The sequence below is a fragment of the Podarcis liolepis genome (genome assembly GCF_965112155.1).
Source record: "Podarcis liolepis genome assembly, chromosome: 1".
NCBI classification, from domain to species: Eukaryota; Metazoa; Chordata; class Lepidosauria; order Squamata; family Lacertidae; genus Podarcis; species Podarcis liolepis.
This window is the reverse complement of record NC_139554.1, coordinates 66137993-66165199: the sequence shown is the minus strand read 5'-3', so window position 1 is coordinate 66165199 and position 27207 is coordinate 66137993. Positions and strand designations below refer to the sequence as shown.

The 27207-nt window shown below is 42.2% G+C and overlaps 1 protein-coding gene across 1 annotated transcript in view; it reads right to left on the bottom strand.

Annotated features, from left to right (window-relative positions):
- SPON1 (spondin 1) overlaps window positions 1-27207 on the bottom strand; it is a 276621-nt gene that overhangs the window by 181571 nt on the left and 67843 nt on the right. The window contains exons 4-5 of the mRNA XM_083463706.1: window positions 12461-12534; window positions 9274-9396 (exon numbers count right to left, since the gene is read on the bottom strand). Coding sequence (XP_083319832.1) covers window positions 9274-9396; window positions 12461-12534 — 197 coding nt within the window. The remainder of the gene's footprint in view (window positions 1-9273; window positions 9397-12460; window positions 12535-27207) is intronic.

Genomic DNA, 27207 nt, shown 5'->3' with positions numbered 1-27207 from the left:
AAGTGATGCTGACATAAAACCTCACATATACATTAAGTAAAATAGAAACATCACCATCTGACACACACACACACACACACACACACACACACTCATCATGGCCACCTCCACCTCTTTTCCCCTTCTCTTCCCAATGTAACACTAATGTCTCAACAAATGGAACTGATCTGTAGAAAATGTAACTTGAAAAAAGAGACATTGCACATACTTTTGTAAAGCAAGAAATCTTTAATAAAAAATACTAAAAAAACACACAGAGCAATTAGGAGTGGATAAAAATAAAAGTCATCAGCCATACAAGCACTCGTGGAGTCTCCTATGGCTCCCAATTGCAGAAGCAGCTAATGCCCCATTAATGAACAAGCAGTCTTTGTCTACTGACAGCATAAGAAGAGCATTGGCACCAGTGATACTTCCAGGGGGAAGGCATGGCAGAATCAGGACACCCCCTCTTAGAAGGTCCTATATTGGGTTACCACCTGATATTTATTCTCCTGACACTTCAGTAAGTTGAGATGGAAAAGGTCACTGTAAGTTCTGTATGCAGAGAACTTTGGGTTGCGGCTGGGGCGGAATATCTATTCTACGTTCTTCAGCTGACTTCTGATGTTCTGACTGAAGAAATATCCATGATAATTTATGAGGTAAAAGGGCCTACCTTCTGTCACAGCTAGAAAACTGTGCTTGGCATTGTGGGTCACACGTGGAACCAGCCTTGGGGAAGCTAACATTGTACATGGATTGTCAGAAAACATAAGACTAGACAAACTTGCCCTGAGAATTTGGATGCCCTGCAGGTCATCCTGCTGCCTCCTTGCTTGCCTGTCACTAGACTGTGCACAGTAGCTTGAGGGTGGCTGGGGAGTACAGCCTTATGTTGCTGAGCTGCTTGCTCCTTCCACTTGGACCAGCAGCTACAAAGCAGCATAGTGCTATTAGTGTTTAGCAGCTGTTTTACGGTCCCTGCAGGCCTGGTGCCAGAAACAAATGTTCCATCCGCTCAAAAACTGGGCCAAAAAGTTTCAGCATGAAGAAGGCAAACGAGAAACGAATATCTGAAATAAATGGAGAGAACAGAATATGTTTCCTGCACTATTGGAATGAGGAACCAGAAAGAGTTATGGGAGGAGAAGGTATGTGGAAATTGTGCAGACTAGAATAACTGTGTTGGGTGAAACAATGGAGAAGAAAAACAGAAATGCTTGTGCAGAACAAATGAAGGGCATGCAAACTGAAACAGCTGAAGGTGAAAGACAGTATGGAGGCAAAAGAGGAGAGAAACATGCCCCAATAGATCGGAAAGGAAATGAAGATCCAATTTTAAGCTTCATTAGGAAAAACTACTGGGAAATATATAGCAAGCAAATAAAATGATTGCCACACACCCCCTATGATGCATGACTTAAAAAACAAGCACATCTGTGATATCCAGTGTAGGTCTATTTTGAGTGTAACTTAGTTGAATAATATTCCTATGTGAGTTGAATAATACACACACACACACACAAACACACACACACACACACGGTTCGTATTTGATGCTTTGCTTTGGGAATTGCTTTCTTTTGTTGTTTCATTTCATAGAATCATAGAGTTGGAATAGACCACAAGGGCCATTGAGTCCAACCCCCTGCCAAGCAGGAAACTCCATCAGAGCACTCCTGACATATGGTTGTCCAGCCTCTGCTTAAAGACCTCCAAAGAAAGAGACTCCACCACACTCCTTGGAAGCAAATTCCACTGTCAAACAGCTCTTGCTGTCAGGAAGTTCTTCCTAATGTTTAGGTGGAATCTTCTTTCTTGTAGTTTGGATCCATTGCTCCGTGTCCGCTTCTCTGGAGCAGCAGAAAACAACCTTTGTCCCTCCTCTACATGACATCCTTTTATATATTTGAACATGGCTATCATATCACCCCTTAACCTCCTCTTCTCCAGGCTAAACATGCCCAGCTCCCTTAGCCGTTCCTCATAAGGCATCGTTTCCAGGCCTATGACCATTTTGGTTGCCCTCCTCTGGACATGTTCCAGTTTGTCAGTGTCCTTCTTGAACTGTGGTGCCCAGAATTGGACACAGTACTCCAGGTGAGGTCTGACCAGAGCAGAATACAGTGGCACTATTACTTCCCTTGATCTAGATGCTATACTCCTATTGATGCAGCCCAGAATTGCATTGGCCTTTTTAGCTGCCGCGTCACACTGTTGGCTCATGTCATTTCATTCCCACTTCATTTCTTAAACAAAGCTTTGTTATCATTCCCTGCAGATTTAAGTGGACAAATCACAGTGGAACTGAAACATTTACATTTTTAACAGAACTGGATACAATTTGCAAGTAGCTTCTGTGAAAATGAAGCCTAGAGAATTTCAGAGAAATGGGTCAAGGGGTATGCTAGGCACTTTTGGATTGTGAGCATTTTAAAATGTCTTTACTGCCCTGGCACCAGCTTTTTTGTTTGTTTGTTTTTTGAGATATTGGCATGAAATTCACATGGAATGTAGAGGTGTACTTTGGCAAAATCTTGGCAAAATTTAATAGGCATTATGGTTCGGGTTTTAAACATCAAAAAGTGTATTTGAGGTTTATTTTAATAATCATAGGCCCAGGTAGCATAAATCCACAGAAGATGCTAGACATGTCAATTAGAATGCTAGCTTGTTTACATTCAGCCACCCCACCCCAAGTTGATTGGAAACAGTGACAAAGGTAGACATAGACTACCTGCCGCCCTCCCCAAAAAGCAGCTCCTAAAATGCAAATGAAGCTTTGTTAAGCAAAAAAGCTTCATTTTCTAAGCACTTCAAGATGTTTCATCCCTGCCTTTTTGTCGCCTGCTTTCTTACAAAAGGACTACAAAGCATCCCTGACTCCTTTTGGAGATGAATAGCAGGAGTGGATGGAATAGTGGGGCACGACTGTGGTGGCTATATTAGTTGAGAGTGACCAGTTGGCTTCCCTGATCTTGCTCCACCCTGCTCTGCAATACCCTTGTAAGTTACAATTATCAAGTGTCCAAAGGGTGGCTGAAGAAACCACATTGCTGTACAACAAACATTTTTCATATTGTCTGATGGATAGGACTATAGGGTTGCCATATTTCAAAAAGCAAAAATCCAGACACAAAAGTTGTTGTTGAACTTATTCCCTTTTTTTAGTTTCTGAGCTGTTTTTAATGAAATTAAAGTGATTTCCGCCCCGACACTGTTTCCGACTGCCGTATTCTGTCTAAGATCAGGTTTCACACATAATAACCAAATCTTATGAATTCATGACTGGCATAGCATTTCAGTGTACCTGTACTGTTTGCAGCTCAGTTCTTTGGACTGAAGCTCATTCAGTAGACAACTGAAATAGGCCAATATCTTCACTGCAATATTACATAAGGGGAAAACATTTGAAATACAACCATTTTCCACAGTGTCTGGGAGCACATATGATCAATGCAAGGCAATGGCTATCAAGCTCATAACTCATGCTCTTTACTAATATTCTACACCAACTATGCTATTTGCATTTTACAAGGTATGCAGCAAGCAAAATAATCCCTCACAAAAATGAAGAAACAGTAATAAAAGCAGTCTCTAGTCTGAATCTCTCTTAAAAGTCTCGGGCTGCCATACACCTAGAATTTCCCGGACATAGACGGAATGCGGCACGTTTACTCATTTGGAGTAAATACCATTGAGTTCAATAGATTCTACTCTCTACCAAATACACTTAGGAGTCAGACACAAACTTTTGTTTTCTGCTTGTTATTATATTCCATTGATGTAATCAGACTTGGGGCTCATCCAAACTTCCACTTGTCCCATGCCTAGCAAGCACGAAGTTGAGCTGTCTTTCATTTGTTTACAGTTGAATCAGAACAAATATCTATCTGCAGAAAAACAGATTGATGTTTGTTATGATTCAGCAGTAAACAGCAGATAAAAAGGGGCTTTCCCCAGGGGAAAGTGGTGGGACAAGTGGACGTGTGCATGAGCCCTTATTTCCAGACCAGTATATAGTGTACTAAAACTTTTAAAACGCTTTGCCGCTAAACACCAATGCAACTGAAACAAAACACACTATTAGGAAGATTTTCCAGAGCACAAACTGAAGCTACACCCCCAGGCTGCCAGCTATGCCTTCTAATAAATGATTCAGCGGCACTCAAAGCTGTGTTTTGTTATTTCAAGTCTCAAGTGTTTTCAGGCATTTGGTTTAGAAGTGTGTTTTGGATACTGCCAAGAACAGACCTTAAAAAATTAGATCTGGATTAAAGTGCACTTTGGATGACAAACTAGTAAATAAAAGTTTGCAAGTAACTCAGAGGGAGACATCATCAGCAAGCTTAAGTGCTGGTATCTTATTTATAAGCTAGTAATATTAATGCTCTCAGGGCAAAGGGAAAGCTGAGCTCTCTTTAAAGCTTTTTATTTCCATAGAAATCTAATAAAGCCAGCACTTTTAGTCAAAGCTTATTTTCAATAGGCATAAAAGATTGTTCCTTAGAAACTCCAGAACTATGTGGTATGGACTTAACAACTTTCATCTTTTCAAGGAGTGACTGGAAATTAATAAATGACAGCATTAAGTATTTTTAACCAACAGTTCTACCAGATGCTCAGTATGAGAAATCTTCTTAGATTAACATAGCAAGTGAAATATAATTTGATAAACAATTCTAAAATTTAATAGATTTATAGGAACTGTCCAGCAAGGAACATATTTATGGGCATTTCTGCTGTACCATAATGGCAAACACTCTACAGTTCTCCACAGTCCAGATTGAATAAGGTTTTGTTTCATTTAATAGTTTCAGAGCCTCTGCATAATAAACAGCAATTTTGACAGGTACTTTTCATTTTTAAAATCCAGGGTATGTAGGTGGGTGGAAAAGCTTTCTGGCCTCCCAGGAATTTATAGTTACAATTTGATGTTGGTTGTTCTGCAGGGGTTAGTGCTGTCTCCATTAGTGTCAAAATCAGCGGCAAATATCACATTTCTGGATGACAATAAAGCAAAGAGAATAATTCTTGCTGCTAAAGTACCAGGACTTTAAAACGTTCATATTTATGAGGTGAGGCCGCACAGGAATGCAGGCAAGTAAAGAAGAACGAATGCTCTTTCTGGTCTGTTTTATATCACTACCATAAAGCTTAACAATATTTAATCCTGAACTTATTACCTGACAACTGAGCAAAAATTATCGTGATCGCTACATTCTTATTTATCACTTGGACTGCTCTTAAGTGTACAAAGTGCTAGGAAATAGATAGCTTGTTTATCCTGTGAGGTAAGCTGCTTGTATACCACTCAATTTTCAAAAGGGGAGGATTCCAAATGATAATGGGGCATCCTGGCTGGTAATACTTGGGAACCCATGTTCCCCATAAATGAATCCAAAAAGCTATTCCTTGTTCTCCACAGGATTCCAGATGTTTGTACTATCAGAATGCCAGGCTCTCGGCTGACTTTCAGCCAGTTTATACACATGCTTATTTCACAGTAAGCCGCATTGATTTCAGTTATTGTCTAACATGTCAATAGAGCATCAAAGTGTACAAAATGGCATATAATTCTATGCAAACTGTTCACACAGCATCCTATAGGATAGGGTGGGCTGTGAGAGAGTGAAACCCAGGCTAGCTGGGGAACTCTGGGGCTGCCACCTCCTACATTTAAGCAAACATCTAAGTTCATTAGCTCTGGCCATGTCAATTGAATTGGCTAACATATAATTTCCTTTTGACCAAGGTGTTGAGTTGTGATCATGAGTACATGATCCCATATTTAGAAGTAAGTTTCATTTACGACATCTACCGGTACTTAAAATTTTTGAAAAAGTTCAGCTGTGCTGCAGCCCAATTTGAAGCTTGGGCCCATGTATAAAAGTAAAGGTAAAGGGACCCCTGACCATTAGGTCCAGTTGTGACCGACTCTGGGGTTGCGGCACACATCTCGCTTTATTGGCCGAGGGAGCCGGCATACAGCTTCTGGGTCATGTGGCCAGCATGACTAAGCCGCTTCTGGCGAACCAGAGCAGCGCACGGAAACGCCGTTTACCTTCCCGCCGGAGCGATACCTATTTATCTACCTGCACTTTGGTGTGCTTTTGAACTGCTAGGTTGGCAGGAGCAGGGACTGAACAACGGGAGCTCACCCCGTCATGGGGATTCGAACCGCCAACCTTCTGATCGGCAAGTCCTAGGCTCTGTGGTTTAACCCACAGCGCCACCCTTTGCCAAATTTGTTGGCTCTGGCACCCAGGGTTGCCGACATAATCCCCTAAGGCCAGTACACTCCATCACCCCCAAATGAAGTCTGATTCCTGGGGCATGACAACCCTCGAGCTCTCGGTGCCTCACAATCAGTTCACCTATGCCTTCCCTCATATATATATATTTGTATATTTACAAAGCACACACACTCAAAGTGATGTACCTTGTTGTATCTTCTTGACCACCTGACTGAAAATTACTTTTCAGATTGGCTGGCTGCAGGAAGAAGAAAATGTGGCACAAGCTTATTTACTTTCTTTCAGCTATGCTGGTGGAGTCTCATTGGTATATATTTCTCCCCAGAAACTGGAGCTTTTTTCCCCCAGCTGGAACTCGCCAGAACTCAGTTCCAGCACCTCTCAGGTGGGAGCCATTGCCGTTCTAAGAGAATGGGGAAGATGTTTGTGGTGAGTTCTTTTTCAAGAAAAATGGCACTGCCAGAAACTAAGACGTGATCAGAGTCCGAGACACTCATTTGAATATGTACCTTGGCAAGCATAATTAAACAAAAATACTACTTGCGTACCACATGTCCTCACATCAAGCAATTTTAATAGCTGCTTAATAGCTGTTTAATTTTTAATGTACTACATCATTACAAGCATTTTACTTCACTGTCTTTCTTTTAACCCACTACCCAAGGGACTGTTAGGTGACCAGATTGAAATATCAATTGTAACACTAGTTTTATGCTTAAGAACAACTCATATTTATTCATTATCCTAAGAACCGAGTAAACAAAGCAAGGAACCCAGTCCACATAATTAAGAAAAAGTGCCAATGAAGTAGAAAAATAACTTCATCTAAGTATACAGTTCTTTGACATAAGCCAAAAGACCCATAAACTTGATAAATGCCATGTCTCAGATGTCTTCTGCGTCTACAATCCTATAGAATCTCAGCTGTGAAACTTGCCAACCATTTTAATTTGTTCCACTATCTCAGCTTTACAGCCACAAATTCAAGCCACAAATTTTAATATGTCAATATAAACTCTTTTATTAACGTGCACAGTTCTATATCTGAACTAGGCAGCATTCAACTTAATAAAGTTGAGACAAAAATCTATGTAGACTATATCAAATAACAATTGATATGTAGACAAAGTTCTGGCTGCATCAATGCCAGCTAGCTGCACAGGGACACAGCAATATTAGAAAATAAAATTATACACAAAGCCCTTAAACTTTGGTAATATGTTGGCCATTGTGTGATCTTTATTAAAGAGAAAATAAATGTGACTCAAACTTCCAGGTCATTTACTTGTCTTCATTGTCATCGATGTGAAGCCAATATTTAAAGATCAAACGTGAGATCTGGAAGGAAAGTCCAAATATATTGAGCAAAGAAATATAAAATGGAAGGAATCTGGTATCTGCATGCATTTGTTCATATATTCTCTGGATTTCACCTGGATCCAAGAACTCGGCTGTGCATCTGAGGACTCCAACATAGAGAGCTGTGGGCAACAGCCAGAAGCAATGGGGGGGGGCAACAGGGCTGCGTTGCTGACCTGACTCCCCAACACCATACATCACTGCCAGTTACCAAGAAAGGGAGGGGCAAGGCCGTGGGGAGCAGGGCGCAGTGAGCCAATTCAATGTCCATAATGTTGTATCTCACCACACCCTCTTGTAAACAGCAGCAACACACATCACTGGGAAGCCAGAACAGTGGTTCAGCTCTGCCCACCTCTGCCACCACCTACTGCAAACACCACCTGACTGTTTTTCTCCAAATGTCAGGAATCAGATGTATGTTAACTGTATTTGTGGAAAATGTATCAGTATTGAAAAGAATAGAGCTGAGATCCAGAGGTGCTTCAAAGGTCCAGGTGATTTTGAATCACTGCAAATCGGGGTTCGATCCACTTTGTGCACCAATTCAAAAATGTAAAACTTTTGCAACATGGTTTGAGTCTATATTTAATCTTACTGTTTTTCCTATGGGATTGCACTAGCTAGGGGTGTATGGGGTGTTAGGGGATAGGTAGTGCCACTGGTTGGGGATGTGTCATGTTCCTTCTGGGATAGTTTGTCCATCTTTAGTCCCCACCTTGCACTCCACTCTGAACTATCAGCCTGCCACTGTGACCACACTCTGGGAAATAGCTTTGACTGCCCAGCTAGACCAGGGGAGGGTAGCTGATGGGTCTCAAACCAGTGAATTAGGGACTTGTCTATCCCCTGCATGCAAAACCACACTCAGGTGGATTGAGCAGACAAGACCAATAGTGGGTCCTTCGGTCAAGAAGGCACCTACTGCATGTGGTATTGAGAGAAGTATGGGGCACATGGGGCCCGTCAACCTGGGAAAGTAGCTCATCGAGGAAAAGGAAAACTCTGATCCTAAACCTCCGCTGCCTTGCAGAGAAGCAAAGCCTAAGGAGCAAAACCTTCACAAACCTGGATGCTTGGATGGTACCTTGTCTGCCTCCTTCCAGCAACTGCTGCAGCCAAGCTGGTGCCAAATGTATTGCTCTGCTTTCCTTTGGACCACATCAGCAAGGCCAAAAGGGGGGTCTTGTCATCTGGACAGCCCAGGACCTCCATACACACTGCCCAAGCTTGCGCCCTGGGAAGGTCACTTCATTGCTGCTAAACCCAGTGGTTTGACTTCAACCCCGGAGGTGCACTCCATTGTCTCTTGAGACAGACAGATGCCAACAACAACCTTCACTAGTGATGAGGATGGCTAAAATATCATGATCCAGTATCTACTGAAAAAGTTGAAAAATCTAGTATGTTGGATTGGATGTTCGCTGCAGACTGGTCCTCTGTGCATGTGCAATATCTGAACATAAAGAAAGCCCTCTAAGAGACAGCAGGGGATGGCCCACAAAAACCTCCCTCACCTGTTACTTTCTGTATGTTTTTGACTACTAATATCATCATGCTTCACCATTGGCCATTTGGCTGGGGCTGATGAAAGTTGCAATTCAAAACTCCTGAAGGGTTGGGGAAGGTTGGGGTACAGTAAGAAAAATAATACAATACAATACAGCACACTCACGTGGGTAATCTTTTGGATGCGACTTCTCCGACCAGTTACCATAAAACGTAAGCCTATATTTAGCAGTTCCACAGGCACAACAGTCTAAGATTGGTTTATCGGTGACACCATTCATGGCTGAATCTAAAAGGAAGCAAGAGAGGCCCTTATTTTACTGTATGGGTGATTTTGAAGGTGCAGCATTTGAATATGTTTTGTTAAAATTACAAATAAATCAACCCACAAGATGCACATGGGCTGGGAAGTTTAGATTTTTGCACATAAAGTTAGCACTATACATTGAGCTTCAGTTAAAGTCACATTTGCTGAATAATTCCTTCTTGATTTTATCATAATTTCTAGGAATACAAAACCATGCACCAAGATAGAATAACATCTGGACCAATCCAATCCAATGGTGATGCCCTGTTCTTTTGGCAGTTTATGACAAATCCATAGGGGCATGTGTTAACACACTATTTCCAAACACATACAGAAGCTACAATTTCAGTTTGCTTGAATCAAATAGTTCCATTGCACCCTCATTGGAACATGTGAACATGCTTGTTCACATGTTCCAATTAACACAAGTAAAAGCTGTCTCTAAAGACATACAAGTGTGAAAGAATGTTCATTTGTGCAGCCTCTGTACACAAGTGTGCAGATAGTACAGCTGCTGAATGTAATGCGTGAACACCCCTATTGACTTGCCAACTTTTTCTTGTATTACAAATGAATGATAGTATATACTCCAAGGCATTTGTTCTAATATTTAATAACACTGCTGTAAAAAAGGAGTACTGCAACCTGTTTAAATGCAAACAGCTTCCCTATTCCAGAAACAACCGGAATGTACTTTAAATTCTTGACATGCCCTTTTTGCTTTTAACGCTCTTTTCGATTTTTCTGTATTCAAGAACACGAAACAGATGTCTCAATTTCATTTACGTAACCTGCTCCAGTGACTTCATTGAACACATTCACCATTCACAGCATAAAGAGCTGTTTGAAATTGAACACAATCTGCATTTCTAAATGGACTAAGAAAGTGAAAAGCCTGGCCAGTGTCAAATATGCCATATTTATAAAATTCAATTAAGCATCTTACAGCACACACTTCAGTGTATATTGGTTTGAATTTTAAAAAGCCTATCAAAGTCAAGGCCAGATTATCCTAATCCTTGGGCCTAGGGAAAAAGATGAAGGCCAGGCCCTCTTGGCATTCTCTTAAATGTGGCGGTGTTTCCAAATTGGTGGGATGAAAGGGGCAGGAGTAAGATCATCTTCTAGCAATTATCTTTGCATTGCTGCACCAAGAAATTACCATTCTTTTCCAAGGAGGTCTGGGAATCATTCTCTGGAAGACTTCTGCATAAAATTTATTCAACTAGGATGTAATTTTAAAAGCAGTTACGCTCCAGAAGGGTGGGCATTTTGCAGCACTTCTAAGCACAAGTGTCTTCTCAGCTGAAAACATCATGAAAGAGGGTTTGAAGAAATCATTACTTTCTGTTAAAGTACATCCTTGGACAAGAAGGGAAAGTTTCCTGCCAATATTCCCCTGTACTCTTTTCTTAGAAATTCTGCATGGCGACCGTACATATAGCACACCAAACGTATAGATGTCAGAAGGCGGAGATTGCTGGCATGATAATACTGGGGGCAGAGCCACCAGGCACCACTTTGAACTGGTTCACATACACCACTGTGCATAAAGATGACATGACGAAGGGCATTACATTAATGGGAATTCCATGCATGTGCTTCCAGTGTAATGTCTGAGACCGTAGCAGCTCCATTGAGTTCATGTGTGATCTTGGAAATTAGTGTGGAACAGTAGCTCATATAATACAATTCTGCAATTGATACTTGTACCCAGAGGCAGTTGGATAGGGTTCTGTTGAGGCTGTTGGTGTGATCCTAAGCCCACTGAATTTACAGGTTACCCTGAATGCAACAGGTCTTCCTTCCAAGAATATGCTTAGGATCTACGTAGATCAAAGGTGGGCTACACAGCCCTTCTCGGCCTTTTGGCTAAGATCAAGTGTAGTGTAGTAAATCTGCTTAAGCTTCGGCAGCTTGGTGGCTGGTGCCAGAAGCAGCTAACACCTGGTCCGTTTCCTGGCATGAAACATGTATTATGTGACTATCAAGCAGCTCCTTACATGTAAAATAAGCAGATGAACAGTTCATGAATGCTCAGTCTTCAGGCTATTTATGTCATAATTAGATGGAAAATTGCAACCCGTCTTTTGACCACTTATATTTTTCTTTTAAAAATGCTCTAATTTACACAGTTTCATTTGGTGCAAATGGCTTTCAGGCCTTGCCAACAATGTTGGCTGGGCAGGTGCAAAAGTGGAAAATCAGCTCAAAAGGCCCCATGGTGTACAAGTAGGGTTTAGGGACATTATCATGGTATCACTGTGGTTGTCATATGTTGCTGGCTTCCATGCATAGATAATGTGGGGATAATGTCTGTGCAGAATGCTACTGATTGGTGGTGACAGCAAGTGCAATGGGAGTTTCTGTTATTTTTTTCTATGTCATTTCTAACTTCTACTGGTATTTGTTTTGCTCTCTGTTTTTCTGCTGAGATTCATGTGACTACATTATTCCAGCATAATATTGGCATTCGTGTAGGATCAGCCTGCTCAAGCCGAAACTTAATTATGTTTACTCCAAAGCAGGTCCCATTTTTCCTTATAAATTAATTTCAGCCTCAAGGCCATCTTCTGGTCTTGTTAAGTTAGCCTGTTTTCCTTTGCTGGCATCCTAGAAATGAATTTTGCTCTAAGCCTAACAGACCTTGAACCCAACATATTTGCACCCACTGACTGAGTGAAGCACAGCGCTCATTTGCGTAGGCATGGATGTTTTTGCTATTCAGTTCTGAATTGTGTGGATGAACAATTTGAAAGCATGACTAGGTTTGCAACCTTGAAATTATCTCAATGAGCATTCAGCAAACCTTTCACATGAATAGCAAGGAAGACCAAACCTACACAGGTGAGAAGTGAGGCCTACTTGCTGATTACAAAAAGAGAATCTCCAAACCAATAGGACTTAAAGCAGCTTAATTTCAACTAACCTGTGCCCACCCTAAACAACAGAAAGAGATAGCTAACATATGTCAGTCTTGTGTTTTTGATTAGTTACTCTGGAAGTTCAAATCAACAGGTGAGAAGCAAATGAATGTGTCTCATACCTTGTTCACACAGCCTCTTGGTAAGCGATCCCTCATCTTGAAAATAGATAATTCGCTTTTGTACGATGCTTGCCCTGTTTGAGAGATGGAAACAATGTGTTCAGAAAATGTGCAGACGCAGCAGATAACATTTCCACCTCCCCTTAATACTAGGGTTGCCATATTTCAAAAAGTAAAAACCAGGACACCCCGAAAGTTGTTGAGCTTTTTAAAACAAAAATCCTGATAATCTGGACGTACGGCAGCCCTATTAACAATAGTAAGTCACCTCTGATCCGCACCAAGTTTATTGGGAGATAAGGTTCATGAGCTGGCATCCCCCACCCTCAATGAGCCATGCTATTGGTTGAGACTGTCAGAGATAGCTCAATCCATCAGTTGATATGAAGGCACTGGACGGTCGTGAACAGAAGGAGACAATGTGCTGCCCTCCAGATACTGTTGGAGTCCAGCTCTCATAATCTCTGGTTATTGACCATGTTGGCTGGGGTTGCTGAGAATTGGAGTCCAAAAATTTCTGGAGGTCACCACACTGAAGTTCTTGAGGGATGACAGGTCTTAAGGGATGCTTAGAGTAAGCAAAAAACACAGGAACATACATTTAATTAGTCCATCAGATACATCAAAAGTGGGAAATATCAGTTGGAACATACTGACTAAGATTGCAATTTCTAAGACAAGATGTCAGTTTTTCATCTTTCTTCCTCCTCTGTCAGAATCCAACTAAATCTGTAAGATGCTTTTTCATGCCCTACCTATCCATCATAACAAAAGTCTAACAAGAGCAAGTACAGCATTAGCTAATAGGTAAGAGGTTTAGCAATGAATCAGTAGCAGTTCCTTGGTCTCACCCTAAGTCATGCTAGGGGACCTTAGGTAAGCCACTCTTCCTCTGCTCCCCAACTCTAACAAGGGGATTATTTACACGTTTGCTTTTTTTAGTAGTTCTATGTTGACTTCTTCTGTTCATTGCCTACTACTATTAACATGCCCCTTTTACTCTCAGCGCCTCTCAGCAGCACTAGTTCATCACCAATTCACATGGGAAAATGAAAGATAAAACCAGTTTTCCAAGTTCCCAACTTGGCAACCCTATGTGGTGCTGAAGTTACCTGGCTCTTCCTGGAGTTCGCGAAACAAAACCACCAACGACAACAAGGAGCCCAAAAGAGAAAGGAAAGGGATTCTGCAAACCTGGATTGTGTAACTTTGAAAGAAAAATCTGCCAAAATATACTGCTTATATTTTGTGTTTGCCTCTAACTTTGGGCAGCCTTAAATTGGTGAATCTACCATCTCAGAAAGATCAGACACTCATTTTGCAAAGTTCACTGAAGCTGAAGAATACGGAAGGCACAAAAATGGAACAGAAGAAGTAAGTGCAAGGAAAGATTCAAAAGTGCACTGCCTATCACTCCTTGGTCCTCAAAATTTCATTGACACCAGTGCTCTTTGTACTCTGTTGCAAATGCCAAAGTTGCTGCTTTGATCCCACACTGGCCAAGACCACATGGCCACAGAAAGACTTCTAAAAATGAAATCTCCAGAACAAATCAGGTGAGACTTCCTTCCAATGTTTCATTTTTAAAAAGTGCAATGTTAAAATGTTCCTGACTAACAGTTAGTTGACTTTTTAAAATGTAGCAGCTGTAATTTTCTTCTTCTACAATGTTCATTTTTTCCTAATTCAAATGAAATCTGTACATTTTGCATCCCTCCACCCTGTTCAAGAGCAACACACAAGAGAATTAAAATAAGCCACAGCATGCAATTCCTCTGGCACCCCTGGTTTTTCCTTTTTGCTGCACTAGCAAGGTTTCCGCAGGTCAAGACAACATGGAAATCTTGCTCTAAGGGTGCTTTGAGACTGTTGCTATTTTCAATCACATACTGGCAAATTCAGGTTGCACAATTAAAGTTGATTTGAAGGCTGTGCACTACAAGCCCATTTCCCCCAAAGACCCCGTGTGTGTGTGTGTGTGTGTGTGTGTGTGTGTGTGTACGATAAGGAAAGCGATAGGAAAATGAAATGGAAAATGTGGGTTAACACTTGCTTGGTGCCGTGTCATGCAAACAAAGAAGAATGAATGCTCAATAAATAGCTAGTGTTGTCTAACCTCCGTTCAAACAAATCAGGATGAATGCCCAGTAAGAAGATCATCTGGATGTGACCTGAATCTTAATAGCTGTGGCCACACAAGAGCCAAGTATGTTTTTCAGATAAGCAGCATGGAAGCTTACGGGGTTATTGTTTCTCTCTTTCTTACTCAATCTTGGGCTGTTCTCATTTGACTTTTAGCTGCCTGTTTCTACCATTACCATTAATCTTCAAATTATCAAGAGAGAGTGAGAAATGAAAGACTGTTCTTTAAAGTCTTGCAAATTTAAAAGCCCAGGAAGTAGAAGCAGCTACTATTTTAAAAATAGTTATTTAGATACATATGTACTTGTACACATTCATGAAATGCTTCATTGGATTATGGCCAGTATATTTTATTCCAAGATTGTGGTGGGTTGGTGATTCTTCATTCTTCTCTTCTTTGGAAAGGAGGTCCCTTTTAAACATGGGGCCACCTGGTGGATTTAGTAGGCAAGGCAGCAGACAGAAATCGGACAAAAGCATATTGGCATGGCAGCTATGGCAACGGCTCACCTCTCCAGAATGGGTTTGGGAGAATGTGATGCTAATGACCAATACCAAGATGAAAGTCGACCAGGCTTGCATGTTGAGCAGGATGCTTTATGTAAGCTAGTCGTGAACAACTTACACCTGCCAGGAGTGACACCTCAATGCCTGTGCTGTATCAGAAATATTGTGGATATCACATGGCCAGATAGAGTCTCATGCAAAGTTGTGCTCTCCTAAGCCCACATTCCCAGCAAGTTCACACTCCTGTCTTAATGACATCTGCACTGGTTTGGCCACATGCACAAAAAGGAAGATGGCAGGATCCCCAATGATCTGAGGGTAGCAGGATTCAGACACTAGGCTTGTTGGCAGACCAACATGGCATTACAAAGATGTCTACAAACGTGGCACGAAGGCTGGCAACTTTAACCCCACCACAAGGGAATCCCTTGCAGATGATCACAGTGCCTGGAGACAGACAGTCAGGTCGTGTCTGGTCAGCAGTGACCAGAGGAGAAGTGACCACTGGGAGCAGCGCAGAGAGGAGAAACGCCATGGCGTACCTGTAGCAGCAAAACTGGATGCCTTCATACGCCCCACCTGCAATAAAACATGTCTCTCTTGTATCATTCTCTACAGCCACAGCAGATGCTGTAACTCTCCTACTGTTTGACTTCACCCTGAAGGTGTGCTCTTCCACTGTCACCCGAGACAGACAAATGCCAACAACAGCAACAACAACCACCTCACAGGATTGTTGTGAGGATTAATTCAGATGGGGGAAACCATGTATACCATCTTGAGCTCCTTGGAGAAATGAAAGCAAAAAACAAACAAACAAATAAATAAATAAATGAGAGCAACTATATAGCTAACCTGACACAACAGCCACCACCCCAGACATACAACAAACCATACAGCAACTAATCAAGCACATCCAACCGAACCCTGGATCCTCCAATCTCTCATGACACCACTAAAAATAAATACAGTGGTACCTTGGGTTACATATGCTTCAGGTTACAGACTCCGCTAACCCAGAAATAGTACCTCAGGTTAAGAACTTTACCTCAGGATGAGAACAGAAATCACGTGCCAGCAGCAGGAAGCCCCATTAGCTAAAGTGGTACCTCAGGTTAAGAACAATTTCAGGTTAAGAACGTATCTCCAGAACGAATTAAGTTCTTAACCCAAGGTACCGCTGTAACTATACAAACAAAGGACCTACACATGAGACATAGACAGGAAAATCCTGCACAAACACTATGCAGTATAATTAAAAGATCATCACCCCCAACCCTCTGCCTCCCTTTCTTTCTCCCCTTCCCCAAAGTCTATCACAATAGTGTCTCATATGGAATGTAAACTGTTCAAAAAAGATTGTATGAATTAAAAGTGGAGACAGTATATGTACTTTTCCTTGTTTATGTAAAAAAACAAAACTATATGCTGCTACTCTAAACGTTTCACTGTCTTCCTCCTAACGTTTCAGGCAGCTGCGGCAGAAGATGATGCAGGCTTTTAACCTTTCAGTTTGTATCCCCTTTGCTATGTATCTGAGGACCACTTTATTTGTCACATTTTGTTTTCATACACAGAGCTATTCTCCACTGCCAACATCCTGTGAGTTTGCTGAACGCTATCGAGATACTACGAAGAGGTGGCTAGGTTTTACATCTCGAAGGCAAGGACAGAGATCTGTGGGGGAAATGGGGAAGAAAGAATGACATAGCAAGGAGCAGGTTTTCCTGATGAAAAGCATCAAACCCAAAGATGCTGCTTTACACTTTAAATGTTTAATGGGCAGAAAAGGTCAAGAGTTGGTAATTACAGAAATAACCTAGAATTAATCAGATGCTGTCAACAGAAGAGGTCAAGGGTGAAGGCAATGGAATTTTGAATGCCGGCCTTGTTAGGGATTGGGATCTCACAGCATGTTTGCAAAGAAATCCTGTTGTTGACTACAGTTCACTGGATACAAAGAAGGTATCAGAGGTGAAAATTCAGCTTTGTATTCTGTGAATATTTGGCCAGCATAGCATGGTACTAAAGACACTGGGCCATAAGACCCCAAGTTCAAATGTCACCTCTGCCTTAGGCAAGTCATCTTTTACCAATCACTAACCTATTGCCTCATATGCTACTATTGTTATTTTCATTTTGATTTACTAAGGTCTCAGGGCAAGGCACAACAATTTAAAATGCAACCTTAACAACAGTTAAAAAGAAAACAACAATTACAATGATTTTATTATATGTATGGGATGAGAATGGTGTTGATGATAATAATAATAATACTAGTTTGTTATAAGAACTAGTTACATGTCCATTAAGCACGATCACTTTTGCAAAATTTGTAATATATTGAACTACTTCAGCTGCTTATCAAAATTGGCACTCTCTCCCCACACTGCATTTCTCAAAATTGATTGCTTTATTTCTGTATTTATTTCTTAAATTTATATGTTGCATCTTCCTCCAAGGGAGCCCAAGGCAGCAACCATGCCAGTACTAAAACAATACAATTAAGACATCTAAAAAACAATGAGAGGTAATTAGGGGTTGAATAATGGCAAGATTTCTATTCTCTTTGTCCTAGCAAGATTTTGTACTTACAAGCTCTTGCTTTATTCAGTTGTATTAGCAACTCTTTAAGGTAGTGCAACTTTTTCAGCATAGTCACAGTGGTGTTTCATAGGATCATAGAATTGTGGAGTTGGAAGGGACCCCAGGAGTCGCCTAGTCCACCCCCTGCAATGCAGGAATCTTTTGCCCAACATGGGGCTTGAACCCACAACCCTGAGATTGAGTCTCATGCTCTACCAACTGAGCTATCCTAGCTTGATATATGTGATATCCCATTTATATAAAATTCCAGAGTATGGTTCCTTTCTGAAATCATGGCATCATTTTCAGGGAGAGTTGAGGCTCGTTTCAGACCATTCCTTTGGGCAAATGCATAATTCTTGCAAACATTGCTTGAGAAAAGCTATGAGTGATAAAGGCCAGGACAAAGGTTCTCCCTTCAGTCAACTGCTGAAGGCAAGTATTTCAGTAACTATTTGAGTGAATGTCTTTCAGAACTCTCTTCTGGGTATAGCTGAGACAATGCAAACATTTGGCGAGGTCTCATTCCAAACCCTATTCTGCGGTACCTAATGTGAACTCAAGCTTCACGGCAGTTTGAATAATCCATAATAGCACAAGCAAACTTTAGATGGAAGGGGGGGGGGACGACAGCATAGAATATCAGCCCCAGTTTGATTTCTGCTATGGGTCATAGATGTGATTCCACTCACTTCAAAGCAGGATCTTGACCATCATATATAATGAAACAAAGAAGCTTCCTGAAAAACATCTAATTAAATATGTGTCTGTGTTTGTACTGTGCTCAAAAAATCTCTCTGTTCTCTATCTGATGGTTCATGAGGATAAATATTAATTTTAAATCAATCAGTCTGCCACGGTCCTAAAAGAGGAGGCCAAGGAGTGCTGGAAACCTGGACAGTGAGATTGGTCCATTTATTACCAGTATTCTGCCATCCACAGAAGACATTTCAGGAGAATTGCGCAGGGATTTAAAAATTCTGGAGAGACAAGTGATGGACAGATTTGTGGAAAGGAAGCACGAGTCACTTGTCCCTAACCCTCCCAGCTGCTTGCTGAGAAGCAACAGGCTTGCCAGTAGTGGGACCACAGCAGCTGATGTGGATCCTGCAAAAAGAGAAGGAAAAGCTTGGCAAGCTCATTCTTACCTTGCTTTGGGGGTCACAGCCTGGCACAGCCTGACGCTGCAAATGCAATGGGTTAAGTCATGGGTCAGGCAATATAGCACCAATGCACTGCTTCCCACACCAGGAAAGTGCAGTGTCGTTCTCAGCAGCGGCGGAGCATATGCAGGATATCCCAGGCATGGGATAGCCGCTTGGGTGCCCAAAGAGGTGCATGTGCCCTGCAGCCGGGGGCGGAGCAAGCCCCCCATGGGGGCAGAGTGAGCTGCCCATGGCAGACATTTGGTGCGCTTGGGCCCGCGACTCCCAAGCCTCCCCCAAGCTGTCAAAACAAAGGGGGAAGGCGTGCAGCTCCCCCCTTACTCCAATGGCTTGGGATAGGCTTGGGAGTTGCGGCCAGCCGGTGCACTGAATGTCACCCCCCTCAGTGAGGGCACCCGGGGCAGACCACCCTCACCACTTCCCTTCCTATGCCCCTGGCTCTCAGCAGCTCCCACACTACCGCAACTCCATGCCAGCACTGACTGAGTTTCTTTCCACTGTGCTCACACTATAAAAGATGCTTAATCTGCTATACAAAGTACCTCATTTGTTATGTGGTTTGCCCTTAATTACACATTCCTGACAGAGAAGGCTGATGAAAACATATTATACTTGTGCTCCCGTATCACCAGTGACTCTATTACTTCACACTCACCATGCATGATGGTTTTCATCACTGTTGTATCCTGTGGGTTTGGGAAGGGCACTCACTGCAGAAAGGAACCTTGCCAGGGGTCTGCCCCCATACCCAGAAGTGATGGGAGTCAGGATAAATCCAATATTTATATGTATTGGTGAACAACAGATCAACAGCTCAGCTCAGCACAGCCACTAGGCCTTGCTACACAGGTGAGACCAAGGCTCCTAACTAGTTCCCACTGAACTATGGAGGGAACCACACCTAGAAAGAATGGTTTCTATTGCAGACCAGGCATGTCTCTTAGAAACAGGCTGCACAAGCTACACCAACAATACCCCAAAAGGCTTGGGGTCTGCACACTATCTGGACTGTACAATCCATCGCATAAGCCAATCCAAATGTCACAACAGGTCGTCTCAGCAGAGCACATTTTTTCTGGACAGAACTTGCTTGGGTTGGCTCCAAACAGCTGCAGTGCATGCTTCCAGCTGTGTGCTTTTTAGTATTCATTTTTATATTTTAATGAGTATCTTATTGTTATGCTATCAGCTTGATGTTGGTTTATTCCAACCCCGGGTCCTTGAGAAAGAAAAATAAATATGTTGAAAAATGTATTTATATTATATTTGGACTGGAAGCTTGGGACTACATTTCCCAACAGCCCCTGCTGACGTAGGAGAATTTGCTTCCTAAAAGAGGAGGAGAGATTCACACTAAAGGACTATAGCATGGAACAGCTCTGATGATTGGTGAAGCAGCGGGGGGGGGGGGACACGGGACTAGAAGATCCTAGTGAGCAGTCTGGAAAGATAGGTACCGTATTTTTCGCTCTATAACACGCACCAGACCGTAACACGCACATAGTTTTTAGAGGAGGAAAACAAGAAAAAAATATTCTAAATGAAATAGTGGATATGTGATTTTTGTGGTTCATGCTGTGGCCACAGACATGTGATCTGACAGTGAGTTTGGAGTAGCCCAATGCAAAAATCCTGAGGATCCATGTGGATCCATGCTTTATAACCACGGAGGAGGGAAGGAAGGGGAACCATGGATCCTCTGCTCACGACTGCAGCAGATCCCCCCCCACCCGCAGGCATTCGCTCCATAACACGCACAGACATTTCCCCTTACTTTCTAGGAGGAAAAAAGTGAGTGTTATGGTGCAAAAAATACGGTAACTCTGGGATTGCTGCTACGCAAATGTACCCTGTAAGGAAAGGAAAGAAAGACCCAGCAACAGAAGCTGTGCAGGACTAGGGCAGTCAGTGGCGTAGCGTGGGTTGTCAGCACCCGGGGCAAGGCAAGTAATTTGCGCCCCATAACCCGTGGCATACTTTGGACTTTTCAGTGGCCCCCTGGGTGACACCAAAATTCACCCCCACTGACTCTCACCTTCCACTGTTCGTCATTGTTGTAGCACCTCCTACAGCACCCTCTTAGCTTGGCGCCCAGTGTGGGCAAACCAGTCACGCTCCCCTAAATCCATCTCTGAGCATAGTTGTGCTCAGGTTGTGCTTCTGTGCTACCCATGGTACCTGATCAGCCACTGTGAGCACAGGGTGATGTACCAAATGAACCTTTAGCTCCATCCAGCAGGGCTTCCTGTGTCCTTAAGTCCGAGCGGTTACATTTTTAATCCACTTATAGAATCCATCCCCCAAATGGCTGCAAGCTTCCCTGGTAATCTACCCTACTAAATCATCACTTATCTGTTAGCTATGTGGATGGAGCTAGCATGCAGGAGGTAACAGTTAGCTATATTCGCAGTCACCTTCAGTAGCATAGCTTAGCTGCGTTGAGACAACTCACACGGCATGTGTTTGCCAACTCCACCCCAGCATCTGCATGCATGCTAGCTCCACCCACTCCACCCACAGACTTTCCACACTGAACAGAAAGATCTGCAAGGCATCCCAATTCCATGCCTCACCTATGCACATATTTGTACATGTATCAAGACCCTGTTTCAGACATTTGTCCTACTTGTGGTGGGGCCGTGACGCAGCTCACTTCCCGCTTGCCCCATGTAAACTTAAGGAGGACTCTTCTAGATCATCACCTAAAAACCATTCGGCCAAAGTCAGGATAAGGCCAGCTCCTGATAATTTTTTTAAAAAATCAGAATGACTGCTGTTGAGCAAGTGTTGCAGGTTTGCATTGTAATGTATGTGAATTCCAAGTACCTAAAGGCTCGAGGTGGGTGCATTTGAAAAGTAATTCTTTCTGCAGTATACTTCAATAGGATCAGTAGCTCAAAACAATACAGTCTCTTCTGCTTATGTAAGGTGCAATGATTTATGTTTCACCTATTTGTTGCCAATATGAGAGGTAGTATGATTGCACCAATAACCTTAAATCAGTCCACTTTTATAACAGCAAATCAATTGCTATGAGATACTGTTCAAACTTGTATGGATTTTTCCCCATCTCCTTATCACATATTATTTATATCCTTTCCTATGAAGTGCTTGTGGCAGATAGAAAAGCAGCAAACATCCCTTTATTTCAAAATATATATTTTTAAAAATGCTTGGCAGCAGAGGAGAGAGTGTTGCTTACATAAAAGATTTTTATTGGCTTCTCTTCACTGTGTATGAAGTTTCAGGGGAAGGGAAAAAATCAGGAGGGAAGAAAGGAGGATTTCTTTTTATGGTTTTGTAATATCACAATATAACATCATTACATTATTCATTCTGTAATATCATATTAATGAAACACTTTTGGGATTCATATTTAAGAGTAGAATTCGTTCCAAAAGTACATTCAAATGTTCCTTTTTAAATAATTAAAAGCTGCCCCAAACATGATGTCAGATTACATTCATGTGTATATATAACATAGTTGCAATTTCTTCAACCATTCGAGCCATATATACTCTAGTTAATAAGTAATACATAAAGCTGAAATATACCTGGGTTGTAACATTCACTTCATTTTACTGCTCAAGTGTCCTGTCAGCTTCATAGCAGTGGAAAATCCCCCTTCCTCTGTTTCTTTCCACACTGCCACTCATTTATTCATAATTCAGGTAGCTCTGGCAAGTCTTGAACCAGCAAGCTCTTCCTGCAGGAAGATACTAATACTAATATTTGTATTGGGAAAATTATTCCCCCAAGCACAAAATACACATCCATAGTGTAATTTGCAAATTGTGTACATGTGGATAAATTGCAAATGAAAAAGATAAGGTCCCTCTTCTCCTGCCTCTTGGAGGTATAAATCACAGCATTCATGGTACATTAGCGCCATCCATAAATGACACTACAGAAGCATATTACATGCTTGGAAATTAGTTTCTCAGTAGTAGTTGTCTTGGGGATAGGTTATTCAGCTCTCTCCGAGAAAAGATAGCATGCACTTCCCCCCTCTCAGACTTCCCATCAGAGAGAGATAAGGATAACATATATCCAAGAAAACGAGAAACTTTCTGGGTCATTCTTCAGTCCCAAGCCTCCACAGGAACATAGGAAGCTGCCTTACACTGAGTCAAAATATTGTTCCATTGAGCTCAGTATTGTCTACACTGACTGGAAGCAACTCCCCATGGTTTCAGACAGTGGTCTCTTCCAACCTTACCTGGAGAGGCCAAGGATTGAACCTGGGACACCATCTGTAGGCAAAGCTGATGTTCAACCACGGAACTATGGCTCTTCCCCAAAATTCTGATACTGCTGAAATTTCGTCTCTGGACACATAACTCCCTTTTGCTGCTGCTCACTGCTTCATTCCAGTCCTGTGAGAGTTCCTGTCATAGCTCCTGGCTTTACTGAACCAGAACAAACTTCCAACTTATCCATAATCCACCTTCACCATGTTGCAACACTGCAGTCCAGAAGTTAACTAGAGCAATGAGTAAAATGACCAACTTATCTTTGTCCAAAAGAGGCTGGAGCTGGTGAACTAGCTTAAGCTAGAAAGAGGCACTCCAAACCACTGAGGCCACCTGATCCTCCACTGAGCATCTGTCTCCCTCTTGAACACCTCTCTCTTATGAGGATTCAGCTTCAATTATTGGCCCATATTGGACCCATCACTGCTCCCAAACACCAGTCAGGCTCTGTTGAAGCTCCTGAAGGAATTTTCCAAACAGTTCTCTGGTATTAATGACATTCTTACAGATATACTGGCAATGCAGGTGTTTTTGTCACTTGTTGCAGATGAAATCTGCTTTATTCAGCAGACAGCTTGTGTGAAACTGTTGCTAGCCTCTTTTTTCACATCAACACAAATTCACACACTTTTCATTAAAGTGCAAGACAGGCAGACATTTTGGTAAACAAGGAGTCAGACTGTAAAAGGATTGTTGCTGCAACAGCCACTTGTCCTCCTTGTCAATATACTGTACTTAACTGGTCTTCTAGAGTTCATCATTATTTTCACTCCAGATAAATTCAATTCCTTTTGCAACATTTTGCATGAAGTGAGTTTTACCTTGATGTTGCTTGAGCAAGCAATTTGCATGAGCAGGATGCTTCACAATGGATTGGGGGGAAATAGAGATTATAATTCTGAGAGACTCGGAGGATTGGCTAGCTAGAAAAATATATGTTCTGGCTGAGGAGGGGGTCAAATGCCAATTAAGGATCAGGCTTGCTGTTTTGAGCCTTCAAACAGCATTGATCCCGGATATCCAAGAGGTACTGTTTTGTTTAACTACGTCAGCTGGTGTGCCAGATGTACCCACTTTTGGAATATAGATTTCTAGCTTCTGTTATGATGACTGACTACCAGGATGAATTGTTGCAATATGCTTTATGTAGCGCAACTGGCTCAAGAATGCAGCTGCTCATTTGTCGATGGCATGTATTGCCTATCTTGAAACATCATTGGCTACGCCTTGCTTTCTGGATATAATTTAATGTGCTGGTTTTGACTTGTTCCTATGCAGTCTGCTTCCTGACCATCTCAGGGAATGTCTGGCTCTTTATAAACTACGATGAGGCTTTGTGGTCAGCCAGTTAAAATGCCACTCAAGTATTTCATTTACAGATATAAGATTGTAGTCAATTATGAGCAGGGCTTTTTCTGTGCTGGCCCCTGAATCATGATTTTCCCTCCCTCTGAGGATGTTGGTTCCTCTTACCTCTTTTCAGAGACAAGTGAATCCTTACTGTTCCACAAAGCACTTGAAAGCTGAAGCTTTGGCTTTTGATCTGATTGCTGTTTATATTTTGTGTTATAGAATACGTTTTCTTTTCCTATTGTTTAGATTTTTATGCAATCAAACTAATTAGGCATATCTCCATCATACTAATGATCTAATAATGTGAAATGTATTATATCTTATGTCATACCAGTGGGTGCAATGGGTCTTCCTCTACTTCCCCTTGAAATACTTGCACACCACCAAAATCTACCCCAGAGGTTTTCTAACTTAATGGAGCAGATTTTATGGGTACCTGGGGAGTTGCAGGGGGAATGAGATCTAGTAGAAACCCTGTTATGCAGTTGCAATGACACTGTTGGATGTCACTGTTGGCCACCACAAAGTACCAATGTGAAAACCAATCATCTTTATTCTTCTGTCCTTGTGTATGATGGGTCAACCCAGAGCTGAGATGGATGTGTGAGAAGGATGTTGGCTCAACTACACCAGTCCCCTGGTCTATAACTGCATTTCAGATAGATCTGGTTCAGTTCTGAACTGGACTGAACTGTATATATCAAGAGACGGTGGAAGAAGAATGGAGGAAATTTAAAAGTTATCTTAAGGACTACTATAAACTTAATGAATGTTAAAATGTTATGGTTTTCAGAAATAAAGGGGTACAGTGCTATAAGGTTAGAATATAAAGAGGACTAAGATGACAGAGGTTGGAAAGTAACAATTGGGAGCTGCTGTGAGACTATGGACAATGGGATGCAGAAAGGGGGGGTATGGGGAAGTCCAAGAAAGGAGGTTTATGAAAATATGTTTGAAACTATACGTGTATGTTTGTCTTTTTATGTGTTTGTGTGTTGTTTTTTTAAAAAAATATTGTAAAACCAATAAAAATTTTATAAAAAAAAAAATGAACTGTATATATCAAAATGTGGTCAAGCTTTTACAGCGGAAATGGATGATTAGACAGTAGTAATACTTTAATTCCTGTCTGCATGGTTTTATTTAGAAATGTGGCTGAGACGCACATGGAAATAAACACACTCATTTCTTTTCTTCATCAAGTTGCTCACATTATGGGCAGCTTCAAGTAGCTGAAATCCAAGAGTTATAGCTTTGGAAAGAGCTGGTTATTGAGTAGAAAACATCTACCATCAGCTGCTTTGCTCTTGAGAAACAGAGGCGTTTAGGAAAGTGGTGGTGCTTGCAGATCTTTCTGTTTCTTGGTATAGGTTTGATCACTTTTGATAACTGAGTACAGTGAGATGTGAACATAGATGGAGCTGTGTAGATCAACTCAGCCAATGGAATTGCAAGCAAAAATAGAATTAAAAAATGGTTCTGTGTTTTCTATGTATTACCGTATTTTTCGCCCTATAGGATGCACTTTTTCCCCTCCAAAAATGAAGGGGAAATCTGGGTGCATCCTATGGGGCGAATGCAGGCTTTTGCTGAAGCTTGGAGAGCGAGAGGGGTCAGTGCGCACCGACCCCTCTCACTCTCCAGGCTTCAGGAAGACACCCGCAGCCTAGGCAGCCCTGCGGAAGGTCCCGCAGGGCTGTCTAGGCTGCGGATAGCAGCCTGCCGCCCGGCACGCGAGGCGCCCTGAAGCAGAGCGCCCCTCGCACCGGGCAGACATCCACAGCGTGTTGGAGCCCTGCGGGAGTTCCCCGCAGGGCTCCCCATGCTGCAGATAGCAGCCTGCCGCCCCGCAGGGGGGGCGCCCTGATGCAGAGCGCCCCTCGCGCCAGACAGACATCGGCCAGCCCCACAAGCTCGGGGGACAGCAAGGAGGCGCAGCGCCGCCATCCCGCTGTTCCTCGACCTGGTTCGGTTTCCCCGACCTGGTTTTTTTTGGGGGGGGGGAATAAAGGGAATTTTTTTCTTCTTTATTTCCCCCCAAAAAACTAGGTGCGTCCTATGGGACGGAGCATCCTATGGGACGCAAAATACGGTACTTCTGTAGTGTTTTGAAATGAAGATAAATTACTTGCTTTTATTTGCTTTTACTTTTTTCATCTGTTTAATCTGCCATATGCAACAACACTTGCTTCAAGATTTGGGAATCCAAGCAGGATTTATTTTACCCCTTTCTAATTCAATCCTCTGGACAGTACACAAGGCATTGTCTGCATGCTGATGTAATACTTAGATCAACATGCTTGGAATTTAGAGAAGCAGAATATAGTTCCAGCAAGGCTACTGGTACACTGGGATGGCCTTCATGCATGTCGCTGTCCTCAGCTCTCCAACAGGAAATGAGAGTTATAAGAATGTACCTCACATTTTTGTGTGTGAGAGAATGAATATTTGGAAGTTCTATGCTCAGAGATACAATCCATGGTAACTGTATCTAAGAGCCAGTCCCCAGCATTCCAGTGATGGCGAAGGGTTCAGGTAGGGGCTAACCCAATGGCAGGTGCCACTGTTACAATGTCGGCTTACTACCACAGACAGCCCATGCAGGGGATGGCATAAAGGTTGAAATGCTGGTCACAGAAAGGACTAAGAGCAACCTGAGCCACATCCCAAAGCTTGGTGGGGCACTTATGCTTAAATAAACAACCTATTTGTCACACAGTCAGTGCCCTGTGGTATGCCC